The 18,644-nt window shown below is 40.8% G+C and overlaps 1 protein-coding gene across 6 annotated transcripts in view; it reads left to right on the top strand.

The window, feature by feature from the left end:
- DIP2C (disco interacting protein 2 homolog C) overlaps positions 1 to 17,266 on the top strand; it is a 420,623-nt gene extending 403,357 nt beyond the window's left edge. For all 6 annotated transcript variants that reach the window (XM_044292962.1, XM_044292959.1, XM_044292961.1 and 3 more), the window contains 5 exons: positions 9,971 to 10,028; positions 10,204 to 10,278; positions 13,773 to 13,947; positions 15,260 to 15,383; positions 16,977 to 17,266. In XM_044292962.1, the coding sequence (XP_044148897.1) occupies positions 9,971 to 10,028; positions 10,204 to 10,278; positions 13,773 to 13,947; positions 15,260 to 15,383; positions 16,977 to 17,229 (685 nt within the window). In that variant the 3' untranslated portion in view covers positions 17,230 to 17,266. The remainder of the gene's footprint in view (positions 1 to 9,970; positions 10,029 to 10,203; positions 10,279 to 13,772; positions 13,948 to 15,259; positions 15,384 to 16,976) is intronic.
- Positions 17,267 to 18,644: the final 1,378 nt, after the last annotated feature.

Genomic DNA, 18,644 nt, shown 5'->3' with positions numbered 1-18,644 from the left:
ACTCAAGCCATTATGGTATTCCATATCCACTTATTTTAAGGAATACATAGTAGGTTGCTTATATTTCTATTTGGCTCTGTACTTTTTTGCTCAGGATTCAGCCATGACCACCCTGTTTGCTACAGCAATTTTATCTTATACATAATTAAAGTACTTTCTGGGCAAGCTGTAATTTTGGAGTGCAAATTGTTAAATATGTCACTATTTAGAGCAGATCTACACAGGCTGCAATACCATCTAATTGCTTCAGAGACCCATTTCACACTGACTGCTCTGAATACTGAGGAATGTCTCTACCCTTGTGTCTCATTATTTCCTTGTACTGTTGCAAATGTTTCTTTCCTCCTTGCTTTACTTGTGTACTAATGGTTACCTGCCTTCTGCAGCAGAACTTTCCATTCCAGAAACATTTGTAACCTGGGACCCGGCTCTAGTCGGCAGCTAGCGGAGTATATCTTGTAAAAATGGCCTCCTTATCTGCAGAAGGAACCAAGATACATTAAGCTAGAACCTGTGTATATTCTTCAGTATCAGTTCAGTATAAGAACTTGGGGGATCATTTACTAAGACCGGCGTTTTAGACTGGTGGTGGATGTGCTGAATTTACATAGAGGCGAAAGCCTTCACATAACTTCGGCGTATCCACCACCTGTCTAAATCTACCCCAGCTCCCTTGCTGGCGTAGATTTAGATCATTTTCTACACCTAAAACAGGAGTAGAAAATGGTAACTACTGAGACTCGCCTGCCGGCCCACCCTCTTCTCTGCCCATTCCACTCCCCCTTTTTTAGACCTGGCGTGAGCGTGGCGTATATCTGTTAGTAAATGACCCCCTTGATTTATTGCACTTTTTAAATTTTCATGGTTTGAATGTCCAGAACCAAAAAGACTCAAATCCAAACTTATGCTAATTCAGTCAGGTTCTCCAAGCAGGCTAGGTTAGCTTGTCTCCCATCTCTGCCTGTTCCCATCTTATATGGCATATTGTTAAGATATGCTATCACTGTGTGATTGGTGGCATCCCAGCCTAGGACCTCCAGTGATCCTGAGAATAGGGTGGCAGCTGGGTAGTGCCCCAGTCTCGCTCTGCACCATGCTCACATTCAGGTGGATGGAGACCGCTGCAGGATAAACCTGGAAGGGGACAATGCTAAAGCAGCACTGCGGACCACTCTTTCTCTGGATCATGTCAGGTTTTCAGAAGTGAGACCACCTCTGATTGTAAAGTGATTGCAAATCCTAGCGATAGAAGATGGGAATAACTGTTCTGCAGCATTCATCCTATGGAGCTGTGGGTTCTGTATGTGGTTATCCAGCCATAATCTTACATCTCCACAGTCTGCTTCTCTGCTGCTTGACATCCTGAGGCTGATGCTTCCACCTGGTGGCTGCACTAGTAATGTCTCATACATATATGATTGCAATCATGTCCCAAAGATGCTTCTGGCTATCAGGATTTTGAGGGACCTAGTAGTAAGACCAATGACAGGAGGATCGGGTTAAAAGGGTTGTGTCACTTCAGCAAATAACATGTAGAGAAAGTTACCACAAGCCACTTACTAGTGTTATTATCCATATTGCCTCCTTTGCTGGCTGGATTCATTTTTCCATCGCATTATACACTGCTTGTTCCAATGGGTTATGGCCAGTGCTGCAGAGCAGATATGAGGTGGCCGCGTCAGGAACTGCTGCGCATGCTTGCCTATGTCCGCTCTGTCCCGGCCACCAGAGAGGTCAGCACTTTTTCTGATAGTGTGTAAGCATGACCACCGCTGATGGATTGTATGGTCGTCATAACCCCTGAGCAGTGTATAATGTGATGGAAAAATGAATCCAGCCAGCAAAGGAGGCAAAATGGACAATCAAAATACATTAGTAAGGCCCTTGTATGTACATCATCTACATGAGAAATGCCTTTTGCTGAAGTGAGACAACCCCTTTTTTTGAAATTCAGTGGTGACAACTATAGAAAATCATCAGGTGAAAACGCTGTTTAATTATTTTTTTTAGAATATTCCAGCAGAGTGCTACATATTCTTGATCTGTCTGCATAAATTCAGTTTCCCATGAATGCATTACTAGCATATTTTATGCACCTACAGTATGTTACGGGCGAGCATCCAGGCCTGACCGTGGGCCTACTGAACCAAATTCACAGATGCCATGAGGTCAGGTTGTAGACCTGTGGTTAGGCCAGGGCACTTGTCCTTAATATGATTCGAAAATGCGCTCATAATACTTTTGTATGAAACGGGCCTAACTGTTTGGATAGCAGAAGCAGCAAAAAAATCCACATAAACACATACAATTTTTGGGGAGTTCTGTAATATACAAAACTCTGTAATATGTCTTAGTACATAAGTACATAAGGCTGAAAAAAGACATTTGTCCATCCAGTTCGGCCTGTCTTATGGGGGAGAATCTCTCTGTAAATGTCGAGACACCCTTCATTCTTCAAAATATCCGTAAATATTTTACAGGGAGGAGGGGGATGCAGCTGCAGTTTCTTTGTTCTAGTGTGTGAGATTTAGGGCTCATGCACACAACCGTATGTATTTTGCAGTCCGCACAAATATGCATGACATCCGTATTGCATCAGGTTTATTTTTTTACGTTTGCGAATCCATTGTAACAGTGCTTTTTCTTGTCCGCAAAACGGACAAGAATAGAACATGTTCTATATTTTTTGCGGAACGGCCATGCGGAAATATGGGGAGTAATTTCAGTATTTTTTTGCGGACCCATTAAAGTAAATGGTTCTGCATATGGAAAAAAAAAATGGAATGGACACGGAAAAAGAAAATAAGTTTGTGTGCATGAGCCCTTATGTTGGGGACATCTGATTGATTCAGAGCATAAAGGTCTACTCTTTTATCACATCTGGAAGAGTCTACCCAATCTGCAAGCATGGAGAGAGAATGTTTACCGCATGTACCAGATGTAGCGCAGCTTGCGGTACAAGGCTCTCCATATGAGCCATGGCATATGGGTCTGCACATCAGTATGGCAAACTTATAAACCACATAACCAAAATGTTGCCCTGCGGAGGATTTACTGAATGAAATGGCGGAGACAGTAAGATAAGTGAATTTACCTCCCTTTAGCTATCACCATAGAAGATGAATACAGAATACATGGCTGATCACTGGAGGTAGTTGACCAACAGTTTGCCCTTTAATACCTGCTTTGGTCCCTTCAGCTTCTCTGTAGGTTTATTTTCTCCAAATCAGTATTGATTGAGGACTGGCATTTATAACGCATAGCGTGCATCTAAATAACAACCTAGAAACTGTAGAGCGTAGACCTACTGACCGCATTACAGTGCAGGACTCTTACATGTGTAATTATAGTTACAGAATGTACTGAGCATGGCCAGTGCTGTAAAACGCAAGCAATTTACCCACAATTACTCCCTGGAGAACTCGCCAAGAACATTCTCTACACATTTCACATCCAGTCTCAATCTTATTTTGCTTCTGGAAGCATATTATAAGCTACCATGTAAAATCCCACCCTTCCTATAGAGGATATGTTCTCCTGGCCCGCAGTGGTAGCGGTGGATCACCATTAGAACGTGGTCTCTGGGCTGTCTAAAGTAAAACATTAGAAACATGTGTTTGCCATTTAATACTAATGATGCGGTGTTCTCATACCAGACGTCCACCCCTATTTCCATAGCTTTTTATGTCACACTGTCCTAGATACTGGAGTTTCCTTTAAACACCAAATACATTTTTGCAAGCAAGTAGATCATTTTTTTAAAATTATTTTTAAAGAAAATAAATGTCTTATGATCAGAGAGAAGTAAAGACAAAAAAATTGAATACAAGAAACCAATAACCGGCAAAAATTCTAGTAAGTAAAAAGCAGAACACAGATTATAAACTTCTCAGAGATGCACATTGTATAAGTGTCTTTATAGGTTATCAGCCCCTTAAGGAATTTGTGGAATCTATTGAACTGATGAGCGAGTTCAATGTGAGAAACTCGCTGCGTGTGCACTCTCCTCTGACAGGATCGCACAGCGTTATAATGATTTATAATGCTGTGTGGCCCTGAGAGACCTGGAATCTACTGAATTCCACTGGCAGCATTTTGTCAGGGACACAGCCTTATAAATCATTATAACTCTATGTGGTCCTGTCAGAGGTGGGGATGTCAAGACGAGAACTCACACTTTAACACGCAGCAAGTTTCTCTCATTGAACTTGCTTGTCTGTGTCTGGCCTTATAGAACTTGAAGAAATAATGCAGTAAACAGCACAGTGGTTAGTACTGGTACCTTGCAGCGCTGGGGTCCTAAGCCCGAATCCAACCGACAACATCTGCATGGAGTTTTTATGTTGTACCGATGTTTGTTTGGGTTTCCTCTGGGCACCCTGGTTTCCTCCCACACTCCAAAGACATACTGATAGGGAACTTAAAGAGGTTGTCTCACTTCAGCAAATGTAATTTATCATGTAGACAAAGTTAATACAAGGCACTTACTAATGTATTGTGATTGTCCATATTGCCTCCTTCGCTGACTTGATTCATTTTTCCACTGCATTATACATTGCTCGATTCCAGGAGTTACGACCACCCTGCAATCCAGCAGTGATGGTCGTGCTTGCACACTGTAGGGAAAAGTACTGGCCAATGTGCACTCCCATGGTCCCAGCCACCAGAGAGACCAGCATATTTTCCTATAGTGTGGAAGCCGGCCATCGTTGCTAGATTACAGGGTGGTCATAACTATGGAAACAAGCAGTGCATAATGTTATGGAAAAATGAATCAAGCCAGCAAAGGAGGCAATATAGACAATCACAATAAATTAGTAAGTACATTGACTGCGGGATAGAAAAAAAGAGGAAAAAAACATGAAAAAAGTGTGTAGTTCTAAAGGCCAAAAATTATTTGATCTTTCAGGTGAATGTCTTGTAATCATAGCTACGTCATAGTGGCTGAGGGCTTGTATGGAGTGGGCTGCTGCCCTGAGCCCGCTTCATACGCAGCAGGTGCTGGCTTTATAATACAGCTGGCAACCGGCTGTAATGACCGGTATCGGCAGTGACGCTGAAACTGCTTGTTTAACCTCTCAAATGTCATGTTCAATAGCAATTGCAGCTTCTGTGAGGTAGGGAAGAGGGATACGGGCTCCTTTACCTTACGATCTGAGCCCCCACAGTGAAATTGCTGGGCTCCAATGGGTTACCTTGACAGCCTGGGGCCTGCAGAAGGTTCCCATGCCTGTTATGATAAACTGCCGCAAAGCTGTACACTAGGCACAGCTCAGCAGGCAGAGTGGCAGAATATTTTGATCCCTTGTCCCATTCACCATAAAAGAGAACTATTATGGTGAATGGGACAAGGGATCAAAAGATCCCAGGTTCTAGCCCCCTAACGTGGCAAAATGTTGTCATGTAAAAAGTAAAAATAAAAAATAAAAATAAAACAAATATTAATCAAATCATCTCCTTTCAGAATTTTACATATAAAAATAAATAAACATAACCGGTATCACTGCATCCAAAAATGTCTGAACTATTAAAATATAAAAATAATTTTCCTGCGCCATGTACGTTGTAATGGAAAGTAAAATAAAAACATGCGATTCACCTTATCCTCCAAAAAATTTAATAACAGTGATAAAAAAAACAAGCCTTTACACAGCTATGTAGACAGAAATATAAAAAATTTATGGCTGTAAGAAAATGAAGATGCTGAGAAAATGTAGATTTTTTTTTTTTCCACAGGTGTTTATTATTTTTTTAAGTAGTAAGACAAAAAAAAAAAAAAAAATATATATATATATATATATATATATATACATATATATACACACACACATTTGGTATGGCCATAATCATTGAACCACAGAATAAGGACATCATGTCATTTTGGGCACACAGTCAATATCATGATATCAAAACCCCCAAAAAACCTTGTCAAATTGTGAGTTTTTTTCAATTTGACCCCTCAAAAAAAAATTTTTTCCCATTTTTCAGTACAAAACATGGTAAATTAAATGGTTACATTAAAAAATACAACTTATCCTGCAAAAAAATAAGCTATCATATGACTATATGAACAGAAAAAAAAAATCTTGTGGAATGTGGGGAGAAAAAAACAAAAACTTCACCCTGTACTCAAGAGTCAATGCTTGTAGAAATTCCTCCGGGCTCCTAAATTGGCCCTGACAGGGAGTAGGAAGAGTGATTTGTGTAACGCAAGCATCCCATGTATGGATGATAGAGTATTATTTTTATTGTTGATTTTTTTAAATCTTCATATAATAGAAATATTATAATAGTGTTCAAATTTAAATTATTTTTAGTTTTAATTTCCTTTTTAGATTTTTCTGACATTAATAGCAATTCCCTAATACAATTTTATATTGTCAGATGTGTTCTCTTTTGCTACATGAGCAATATGATAACTGTGCAGGGCTATAAAGAATTACTGTACATAGTTTCTGCGCGTTGTTGGCAGAACTGTCAGAATAATGTAATAGTCGACAAACAGGCTATTGTATGGAGTGTTGCTATAAAGTGAACGCCATTTCTTTTTATCTAAATAGATCCTAATTTACAGTATGTTACATTTCTACATTTTAGAAAAAAGGAGAAAAGATCCAGCACATGAACTATGGATTTATTGTAGTCTTTTTAAAATTCCATAGGCTGACTGGAGTATGTTGCAGTCTACGCGTTTCGACAATCTTATGACCATAACGTATAGCTAAATTCACTGGTTTTAAAACCCTTACTCACTCGAGACACACCTACCTCCCCATGTGTTGAATAATAATTGAATCAAAGACGAAGGTGTGTCAAGTGACATCATAAAATACAATACTACATGCAAAAACAACATCATACAATGGAGAATTCGAATCAATATTCAAAGATGAGGTCATGTCTATTATTCATACCTTCTGGGATTCTAGTGTGTAGTAAGAAGATCCAAAGAGATTCTCGATTATAGAGCAATCTGTTTATCTCCCCTCCTCTCGCTGGTTTCTTAACCCTTTCAATGCCCAAAACTGCAAGTCTGTTGTATCCCCCTCCATGTATGTCTCTAAAATGTCGAGACAACATAGAGACATTCACAGCTTTGAAATTTGCAATATCCGTGATGTGTTTCCTCATTCTCATTTTCAAGCTGTTAGAAGTACAACCCACATAATGAACGTTACAGCTGCTACATGTGGCCTGGTAAATCACATTACTTGTGTTACAGTTAATATATAATTTAATTTTGAACTCTTCCCCTGTAACACTAGATTTTAACATTTTGCTTACTTTTATAAAGTGCCAGGTTTTACAGATATTATGTCCAGTGATGTTCAACCATGTGTTCCCAGTCGGGCCTGATCTCTGTAGACTAGGAGACAAAACTGTAGATATAGTAGATGCTCGTTTACTCACTATTTGGGTGCCTGGTTCTAATATCTGTCGTAAATTGTCATCCTGATTTAAAATGGGTAAATATCTCGTAATAATATTACGTATTTCATTAAATTGCCTACTAAAGATGGTTACTACTCTCAGTTGTTCTATCTATGAGTCTCACCTTCTTTTCTGCCTGTTTTATAGTAGCTCTTCACTATAACCCCTTGCTTTGAGTCTTCTGTGTAATGCTGCATTCTCTAACTCAAGCACAGATTATGACAGACTTTTATGGTTTCACCATAAGGGATCCCATTAATTACATGTTTAGGGTGACATGACGATTGTCGAAACGCGTAGACCGCAAAATACTCCAGTCAGCCTATGGAATTTTAAAAAGACTTACAATAAAGAAACTGGATTTTATCCATAGTTCGCGTGCTGTTTTCCTTTTTTCTACAATTGTTTCCCTTGCCCGGGGTTCCTTTCCACGACTATGGAGTGGAGTGGGTGAGCTGTGATATTTTGTTATATATTTCTACTTTTTGTTAGATCTCTTTATAGCAGTCGGGACTCCATTTGTCTTACAGACCTCTAAATCCCGATTGTAGACATAAATCACTTGAGGCTGCTTAGATGGTTACTGTTTATACATTGGACTGGATACTAATTATGCTGTAAACTGTCAAGCTCCCCCTAGTGGTGACATGCAGTCAGCCAGAAGTTTATCTCAATGTTTGTGTATCCGGAGGTGTGTATCAGAGAATTAAAGCTCCAGCTCATATAAAGATATGTTATTAAATTAATAAGCGCAGAATAATATTGGAACTGGAAAAGACGTCGCACTAGCAGAGATTCAGTTTGGCTGTGTGCCCATATATCTGCCTATTGCTGTAGTTTCCTTCTGGCGTCGTACAGAAAATAACAGAACTGATAATTTCTGACATACAACACATGAGTTGTAATGCTGGATGTTTCCATGCGCGCTGTTTTTCTCTCCCGCTATGGACTCTACTGTAGACAAAAACGTCATCAGTTGTGCCCAGCTCATGCACAGCACAACTGACCAGACACAACAGATGTCTGTAAATCCAGCCTACAGAGTACAACTAAAGTGGGTAAGAGGAGTTTTATTCGGCGTGCCAGACCACCAATGTATCTGTGCCTAATAATGACAGGAAAAACAGCAAAAGATCTCCCTCCAGTAGGAACACCTTCCAATAAAAGAGACATTACACTATGTGTTCATTTTTTTTTCATATAGCATGTAAAGTAAATTCAGAAAGTCTTCCAATTCCTTTTTTCACATTTTGTTATGTTGCAGCCTAGTACCAAAATAAAAATAAAATTAGATGTTTCTACACCTTGATTGGAGTCCACCTGTGATAAATTCAGTTGACTGAACATGATTTGGATGGAAACACCCTGTCTCACAGCTGTCCATACATATTCGAGAACAAACCAAGCCATAAGGAGGAAAGAACTGCCCATAGAGCTCAGAGACAGGATTTTGTGGTGGGACAGATCTGGAAAATGGTATCAAAATTTCTGATGCACTGAATGTTCATAAGAGCACAGTGGCCTCCATATTTATTAAATGGAAGACGTTTGGAACAATCTGGACTCCTTCTAGAGCTGGCTGCCCCACCAAACTAAGTAGTCTGAGGAGAAGTGCCTCAGAGAAGTGACCAAGAACTCAGTGGTCACTCTGGCTGAGCTCCAGAGATAATGTGTGCAGATGGGAGAAACTTCCAGGCGGCCAACCATCACTGCAGCATTCCACCAATCTGGGCTTGGTAGAGGGACCAGAAAGAAGCCTCTTCTCTGTAAAAGCTGCCTAGAGTTTGCAAAGAATCACCTAAAGGACTCTGACTGTGAGAAACAAGATTCTCTGGTCTGAAGAAACCAAGATTGAACTTTGTGGCCTAAATTCTAAGCATCATGCCTGGAGGAAACCAGACACTGCTCATCAGCTGCCCAATACCATCCTTACAGTAAAGCATGGTGGTGGCATGCTGTGGGGGGGATTTTTTTCACCTGGGACAGGAAGACTGGTCAGGGTTGATGGAAAGCTGAATGGAGCAAAGTAAAGAGATATTTCTAATAAAAACCTGGTCCAGTGTGATCAGGAATTCAAACTGGGCGGAAGGTTCACCTTCCAACAAGGCAATGACCCTAAGCACACAGCCAAGACAACACAGCAGTGGCTTAGGGAAAACTCTGTGAATGTCCTTGAGTGGCCCAGCCAGAGCCCTGACTTGAACCCAATCGAACATTTCTGGAGACACCTGAAAATAGCTGTTCACCAACACTCCCCATCCAACCTGACAAAGCGTGAGAGGATCTGCAGAGAAGGATGGCAGAAAGTCACCAATTCGAGGTGGCATTTTATAACTGGAGGCTGTAATCACTGGCCAAAGTTCTTCAGCCAAGTCCTGATTAAAGGGTCTGAATACTTATGTCAATAAATTTTCAAGGATTTCTAACATTCTGTTTTCACTTTCACATTATGGGGTATTGAGAGCAGATTGATGGGGGAAAAATGGTAAATGTAATGTAATTGACAACACCATGCCCATCATGCCTTTGTGTCTTTCAGGGTCCGTTTGGTAGAAAGAGGATCTCCACACAGTTTGCCTCTCATGGAATCAGGAAAAGTAAGTGCACTAAACGCTTTCTCCTTAAGACTTCATTTCTGCGCATTTATTACTACACTTGTCATCCTTACTGAAGAAGATATCTGTTTGCAGTCTTTACTAACTTCCCTCCTGTAGATTTCGCTGACTGTATAATGATAATTACACGTATAATTGTCTGCTCTTCTCTTCACAGATCCTTCCAGGTGTTCGAATCATAATTGCAAATCCAGAAACAAAGGGACCACTGGGAGACTCTCATCTTGGTGAGGTGAGTCATGTCTGTTCTTTGATGAGTAATACTCGTACCTTGGTCATAAGGTGAAACTGAAGATTTCTAACCGATATGTTCAGAACCTCAAAGTCTCCCACGTTTGGTTTATCGCCTTAAGCCCATGTCCACGTGTCCCGGAAAAGTCTGCAGTGGCTTTTGCCAGAAAAAAAGGCTGCGGACTTCACCCTCTTCATTGCAATGTTTTAAATCCGCTGGAGAGATCCGAGGCATAAATGCGGATTTAAAATCTCCACTGCAGTTCAATCTATGCTGCCGGTTTGTACACAGCGTGAGGATCAGATTTGTTAGAATCTCATTCTCTCTGCTGGTAGTGCACGGAAATCTGCAAATCTACAGATAATCAGTCGTGTGGACATCGCCTTAACTATTACATGGATGGGGTGAGACACAAAAAATGGCTTCCTGTTCTAGAAACAGCGCCACTTTTGTCCATGGGTTGAGTATGGCATTGCAGCTCAGCCCAACTCAAACTACAGAGGATAATATGGTGCACATCTTTAAGGGGTTGGCCCATGGAAAACATTCATCACCTTTCCACAGGAAAGGGAATAAATGTGTTATCACTGGGACCCTCACTGATCATGAGAACAGGCTCCTATGTTCCCCAAGTGAAATTTGTGGTGGTCATGCGTGCACACTACCGCTCCATGCAATTTCTATCATGTTGCCAAGGATAATACTCTTCTATGGCATCAATCCTATAGACCAGGAATGCTCAGCCTGAGGCCCGTCAGCGGTTTCAAAACTACAACTCCCAGCATGCCCTAATAGCTGTAGGCTGTCCAGGCATGCTTGAAATTGTAGTTTTGCAGCACCTGGAGGGCCACAGGTTAAGCATCCTGCTATAGCCTTTAAAATGAACGGAAGTGCGCCTGCATTATCACTGCTTTATTCAAACAGGGCACACTAGACCCCCGATCATGTAATTTAACCTGTCCTGTGGAGAGGCAATAGATGTTTTTCTACACCAGCTAACCCCTTTAAAAAAAATTCACGTGAATATTGGAAGGACACGTAGAAAACGTGTAAACTGGAGAGGCTGCAGTGTCGGAGACATTAGGTTCTTGGGTTTGTTGATGGCTCTATATACACACTTACTTTTTTTGACTCTTTACCATGGATGCCCATTTTTTATTTTTAATCATTTAAATTATTCTTTCTCTGGCATTCTCTATTCTCTTTCTCTGGCATCTAATATTGAATATATCTGCAAATCAAAAATCAAAGGGCTTCGTACCAGAGACTTACAACTTACTGTTGTTTATGAAAGAGATTACATTCCTCTTCTGAATCGTGACAGAACATTAATCAATGAGACTTAGCTCTTCCCATGGTTTAAGATGTCGGCTTTCTTGCTTAGGACATGAACGTATCCATTTTGCTTTTGAAAACGCCAATGTGAAATTACTCACGATTAACTCGTGTCTGAAGTATTTTCACTATTAAGATAATGACTTTCCCAGCAATACATTCTTTCTTTTCGTATTAAGCTTTGTACGATCATTGTAATTAATTTACAGAACGTGATGATGGGTTTTGGAAATTTGCGCAGAATAATTAAGTCTCCCTCACTTTTCAGTAGTTATGGTTGAATCATAGTTTACATTGATCGTATATCCTTGAGTCAAACTGGAAAATCTATACATAATTCACAATTACACAGTGTTCATATACAGTGTAGAATAGTATGCACTATAATGGGGACTGAGCTGCAGTACCCCAGCACGGCCACTACACAGTGTACGGAGCCGTCTGCTTCCTGCTATTATTTCCAGCGCCGGCGACTCCAGCTAGTAGCTGATGAGTGGAGGTGCCAGGTGTTGGGCCCCAACCAATCTGACAATGATGACTTGTTCTAAGGATAGGCTGTCGGTATCTAAGTCCCAGAAACACCCTTTAAAGACTATCTGCCCCTAGCTACAGTGGAAGATTTTGTCAAGGTCTGCCTATAGCCTAATGTGTATTGGGACCTCCAGACTGTTCCCCAACGTACTAACGTATTGTGCGTATACTAATGTCAGGGGAGATGGCATTCAGGTAAGGAGTGTGGCCAGTTTAGATCAGGATTCAGCTCACAATTGAGCATTTATTTAGGTTCTTAAAAGGAAACCATCACCAAGTCATGTTTTCCTTCAGCTTAATAATTGATGCCTATAAAGGTAACCTATACACTTTAGTCTAAAGTTGATCAAAACTGATGATTTAAAACAAAACGATTTTTTGTCAGGTGAAGGATAGGCCAGAGATCAGCTACAGAGCCCAGTTGTGGTGGACAATTTTTGTCACTGCAACGCGTCTCCACTGAAGTCAGTGGGAGCAGAGCTGCAGTTGCAAACGCTGTACACTTCAGTGCGCCGAACTTCAATGTTCCAGCACCGACTTTCAGGAAGGAGCTACACTGAACAGCTGATTGGCCAGAGTCTGGTACCCCACACCCTTGTCAATCAGCTAGTGATGCCCTGTCCTGCGTATAGGCTATCACTTAAAGGTGTTCTCCGGGCTTTTAATATTGATGACCTATCCACATGATAGGTCGTCGGGGGTCTGACACCCAGCACTCCCACTGATCAGCTGTATAAAGGGAATGCGCATGCAGTGCGCGCGTGCCGTCTCCCGTCTCTAGTCTCTCTTCCTGCTTGCCATAGACACAGCAGCCGCTAGCAGAAAGAGAGAAGGGAGACTGCACACTGCACGCACCTTCCCTTTGTACAGCTGAACGGCGGGGATGTCGGACCCTGCCGATCTGATATTGATGACCTATTCTGAGGATAGGTCATCAATATTAAAAGGCTGGACAACCCCTTTAACAGCAAACTATTGTTTGTTTATTGTTTTAGCCACCCAATGACGGACCATCATCCTCTAAAAAGGAGCCTGTGGCTGTGTTTGAAATTTTCATCCAATAGTCAAAAGCAAGATCTTTTAGTTTAAGGAAAGATCATTTGTGGACAAAAGATGTTTCTTGGAAAGAACATTCCCAGGAAGGGTGTTCATACGTCGCCCGGTTTCATTGAACATGTATTACCAGTTTGAACAATGGTCAATATGGAGTAAAATGTCTGCGAAATGGTTGTTGTGAGATGATTCTTCGACTTGTGTTCAACCATCAGCCTACTTCTATCTAATGTGTATTGGCACTCTTATGTTTTAGTGTAACAAGGACTTTGTAGAAGGAAGAGCCTACTTCAGAGGCATTGTGAAAGTGGAGAGAAGCTGACATCCTAGTTTACTTTGTACAGCAAAATGGCCAAGAGATAAAAAGAACAGTCCCCATGCCCTGGTTACCATATGTGGTGACCATTGGTAATCAGTGTTGGTAGAGCATCACGCTGATCAGAATTGGTCTGCCCCGGAGTCAAGTTCTCCTTACATTATGATGCCATGTGAGCTGTTGAGTCAAATAACCTTGGCAAAGTAAAGAGCTCACATTCAGACAAATGAAAAACTTATTCTCTGATTTTTGTTTGTAGATTTGGGTTCACAGCGCTCACAATGCCAGCGGATACTTCACAATTTATGGAGATGAGTCCTTGCAGTCTGATCACTTTAGTTCGAGGCTTAGCTTTGGAGACACGCAAACTGTCTGGGCAAGAACGGGTTACCTGGGATTCTTAAGAAGAACGGAGTTAACGGATGCAAATGGTGGTAAGATAGTAAATGAAACATCACATACCTTGTTAGGCTTTGTTCACATCACCGTTCAGCCTTTCCGTTCTCGGAAAGGACGGATTCGGCACATAACTGAGCCGAACGGAGCCCACAGGCCCCATAGACTATAATGGGGTCCGTTAGGTTTCCGCTTAGAAGAAGATTTTTGAAGCTGAGACAAAGTCCTGCATGCACAACTTTTGTCTCCGCTCCAAAATCTTCTTCTGAGCGGAAACTTAACGAACCCAGTATAGTCTATGGGGCCTGTGGGCTCCGTTCGGCTCAGTTATGTGCCAAATCCGTCCTTGCCGTTTTCCTGCCCCTAAACGGAGCAGGAGAACGGAAAGGCTGAACGATGCCTTAAAAGTTTTGCATCTTTTTGCTAGTATTTAAATGTATGGCTAGTAGAGATGCAGGATGGTTTATAACACACATCTGTTACTGAATTTGTTGCCTTGTTAGCTGGTTGTCCATGCTCTAGCTATTGATGACTTCTCCTTAGGTCATTAATATCAGATTGGTGAGCGTCTCTTTTCTCAGCTGTCGCTGGTGTTGGAAATATCACAGTCGATGGAGCCAGAAGCAGACAGCTCCATCACCTGTAGAGTAACCGTGCTGAGTAACAGCAATATTCAGGTGACTTGGAGCTGAGCTACAGCCACCCGCCCTGGCTGCTACACAGTGTACGGAGCTTTCTGCTTCTGACTCAATTCACCTTGTCATTTCTGGTGCCGGCAACTGTTGAGAACAGTTTCTCGGTGGGGGTGCCAGGTGTCAGACCCCCATCGATCTGATACTGATATTGATGACCTATCTTGAGGATAGGTCATCAGTATCTAGAGCCTGGACAACCCCTTTAAGTTGTTCCATTGCTATGGGTAGCAGTGGCTCAGCTCCATCCAAAGGCAACATCTGCATGGAGTTTGAATGTGTCCCCTGTGTTTGTTTGGGTTACCTCCTGCACTCCCCCAAAAAATGGTAGGTTAAGTAAGGGCTCCACAGTGGTAGAATTATTACAACTTGCTACACAATGTATTGCTCAGTCTTTTTCATAATTACAGAGTATTAATATCTTTTACAACCCTGCCAAGATATGTGGGCTGGGAGGTGACGATTAATTCTGCCTTCTACATTTCTCATTAACTTTGCAAAATCTTATGAGACCGGTATCCGTTTCTAGGCGAGCAACATGATAGTTTAAAGGGCTGGAGAATCTATGAGCGATAAAGAAGCCTAGATTAGTGTTCATTTTTGCTTACTGATTGACAAAGCTTTTCCCAGAGAAATCATATGCTTTTAATCCATTTAGAACGACATGATGCTCTTTATGTGGTTGGGGCGCTGGATGAAGCAATGGAGCTACGAGGGATGAGATATCACCCGATTGATATAGAAACATCGGTGATTAGAGCCCACAAGAGTGTTACAGAATGGTAATTGCTTTGCTTTCCTTTTAATTTGAACTCTGTGAATACCGTATAACAATATAATAAAATAGTAGGAATTATAATCAATAGAAAGAATCATAAGAATTCATCCGCATTCAATAGGATGCGTGTACTGCATACTGTATCGTCATATGACCATCATACCAAGACAATTCAGGCAGGTTATCAACAAGTGGATAATGTTGCGAGAATGTTACTTCAGCTGGAAGCTAGCTGCTCAAACACTTTCGAATAATCGTAAAGGTGGCCATACACACTAGATGAACGTCAGCCAACCCTGCAGACTTCGGCAGAACCAGCCAACCATGTGTATAGTGGCAATCTGCCAATGGCAGATGGGTAAAAGAGGGATCAGGCATGTTGAATTCTAGCATGCCCAGTCCTTTGTTCTCTAGGGAAATAACCCTGGAAGCTGAAAAGATTGATATATAGTTTTATGGGAAAGGATTCACTAAAACTTGGTATTGATTAATTTACATTGCTGCTCATTCTGGGCTTTGAAGTCAAGGAGATGGTCCTATCAGTGACTGACAGCCTTCCCTCTATAAGTAGGGGGTCCGATCAGTGACTGACAGCCTTCCCTCTATAAGTAGGAGGTCCTATCGGTGACTGACAGCCTTCCCTCTATGAGGAGGAGGTCCTATCAGTGACTGACAGCCTTCCCTCTATGAGGAGGTGGTCCTATCAGTGACTGACAGCCTTCCCTTTATAAGTAGGAGGTCCTATCAGTGAGTGACAGCCTTCTCTCTATAAGGAGGCAGTCCTATCAGTGATTGACAGCCTTCCCTCTATGAGGAGACGGTCCTATTGGTGACTTGACAGCCTTCCCTCTATAAGTAGAAGGTCCTATCAGTGATTGACAGCCTTCTCTCTGAGGTGATGGCCCTACCAGTGATTGACAGACATTTCTGTATACAGTCATAGACTGAAAGCTGGCAATCACTTATGGGACCGTCTCCTTGACTTCAAAGCCCAGAATGAGCAGAAATTGAAATAAATGAAATACAGGTTTTAATGAATCTTTTCCTATAAGACTATACATCCATCTGCTCAGCATACAGCTCAGCCCAACACACATTAGTGACGGCATAGAGCCTGATAATGAATGGTCAAAATGTCTTTTAGTTGGCAGTTATCTCATTTTGGACAGCTTTAGTCATTTTGTCTTCTAATGCACTTCTTTGCAATAGGTGAACTTATTTGGATATTTAAGGTACCTAGTGTTGTAAATTTATTTTGTAGCAGAGTCTACTTTAAAAGGGTATTCTGGTTCCATGATATTGATAACCTATCCTCAAAATAGGTAATCAATATCAGATCGGTGGGGGTCTGACTCCCAATAGTGTGCAGATAAACAATGAACAGGGGGCACGTGCTCCTAGGCCCCCAGCTCATCTGTGGGGGTGCCCACAGTCATCAATTTAGTGAAACTAGAAAACACCTTTAATGACTCCGTATAAGACATATTTCAGCATCACTATGAACAGAATATTGATGGACATTTTTTCTTTTTCTGGTGAATTTTAGTTTTCCATTGGTGCTATATCCAACTCTTCTTCTCTTTCCTTCTCCCACCAGTGCTGTCTTTACCTGGACAAATTTGTTGGTCGTCGTTGTAGAACTTGATGGCTCTGAACAAGAAGCCTTGGATCTGGTACCACTAGTCACCAACGTGATATTGGAGGAACATTATCTTATTGTAGGCGTGGTCGTAGTGGTGGACATTGGTGTCATTCCTATCAACTCCCGTGGAGAGAAACAGCGTATGCACCTGCGAGATGGGTTTTTGGCAGATCAGCTGGACCCCATATATGTGGCCTACAACATGTAGTCTTGTAATTATAAAGGCTTCCATGGACTTCACAATAGATGTATAAATTTTTTGTGTCCACAAAAAAAAAAAATCCACAAAAAAAAATGCCAAACTTGCAAATAGGGGGTTTAATTTTTGTTCTGAATGGAGCAGTTTTTGTCATTTTAACTTTCCAATTTCTCAAAATTGGGCAGACAGAATGTGAAATGTGCTTTTGTTTTTACCACTACATTTTAGCACCAATAGACTTTTTTTTTTTTTTTTAAGGTACTTTGCTGCCTCAGTTTAACAGGCTGAGAACTATACAGGTCTCCATTGTACGAAGACCCTTGTGTGACCCTCAGCTTTTATTATTATTATCATTATTTTAAATGGCAGTTTTTTAAAGCAAGAAAAATGTTTTTTTTTGTCTTTTTTTTGTTGCTAGACTGACCCCATTGTTTTCATTATGTAGCTGTGTACTTTATGAAGGATTATCTTTAAATGGAACGAAATAGGCTAAAAAATGTTTACGGTGACAGGATTGTTACAGGGTTCCCATCTGTGTGTCGGAGACAATTGGATCTAGTCCTTTTATTTCCGAAATGATAAAGGGTACGAAAACACAAAAAAATCCAATTTCATAATGACACACAAGGATCGAAATCGCAGTTCTAGCTTTTTGGGTACTGGATTGAAGCCAAAGTTTGTAAGCTGCTAATCTGCCCAGTGATATAACCCCTTGATATCAGAGTGGAATTTTTTTATTTTATTATTATTATTTCTCCGTCAGATACGGCAAGAAAAGATTACTGGTTGCGAACCATCGAGGGCACACAGTGGGCTTTGATGTGTCCTTCTGCGACCAAAACCAGACTACTGTAGAAAGTCTTTATTTAATAGTTTTTGCCTCCTTGGGGGTGAAGAATGACCGATTGAGGTTATGTATTGTAACCTAGCAATCTTATTTCTCTAACCCCATGACAGTCTACATAGTAATTCCTAAGTAAGCACACAAATAAAATAAAAAATAAAATGGCTGTTCATCTCAGATTGAGAGTAATGTAACTAGCGATTGTTTAAAAAAAATAGTATGCATTAGGTGGACTTTGGCAAGTATCTTTGTACTGAACTAAAAAGATAAAATAAGTTAACTCTCCATATGTAATTATGTATAAAATGTTTAATTTATTTTGATCTCTTTAGAAGTATAAAACAAAAACTGCATTCAAGAAAGTCAAGTTCTTGTAATGTTAGCTAATATAAAAAAAAAAAAACGTTGTATTATCTTGAGTGGATAGTATCACATCAAATATATATATATGAAATTATAAATTCACTAATGGGTTATGCGGGAAGGGATATATTTTAATGTTTACGATGCAGTACGTGTCACTTGCATGGTGTCTCCCACTGTATATATCTGGGTGTTCTTCACAATCTTTGTTCGAAAA

Source organism: Bufo gargarizans, chromosome 5, assembly GCF_014858855.1.
Source record: "Bufo gargarizans isolate SCDJY-AF-19 chromosome 5, ASM1485885v1, whole genome shotgun sequence".
In the NCBI taxonomy this organism is placed as follows: Eukaryota; Metazoa; Chordata; class Amphibia; order Anura; family Bufonidae; genus Bufo; species Bufo gargarizans.
Note: the sequence above shows the minus strand (reverse complement) of the source record. Positions and strands in the feature narration are given on the sequence as shown.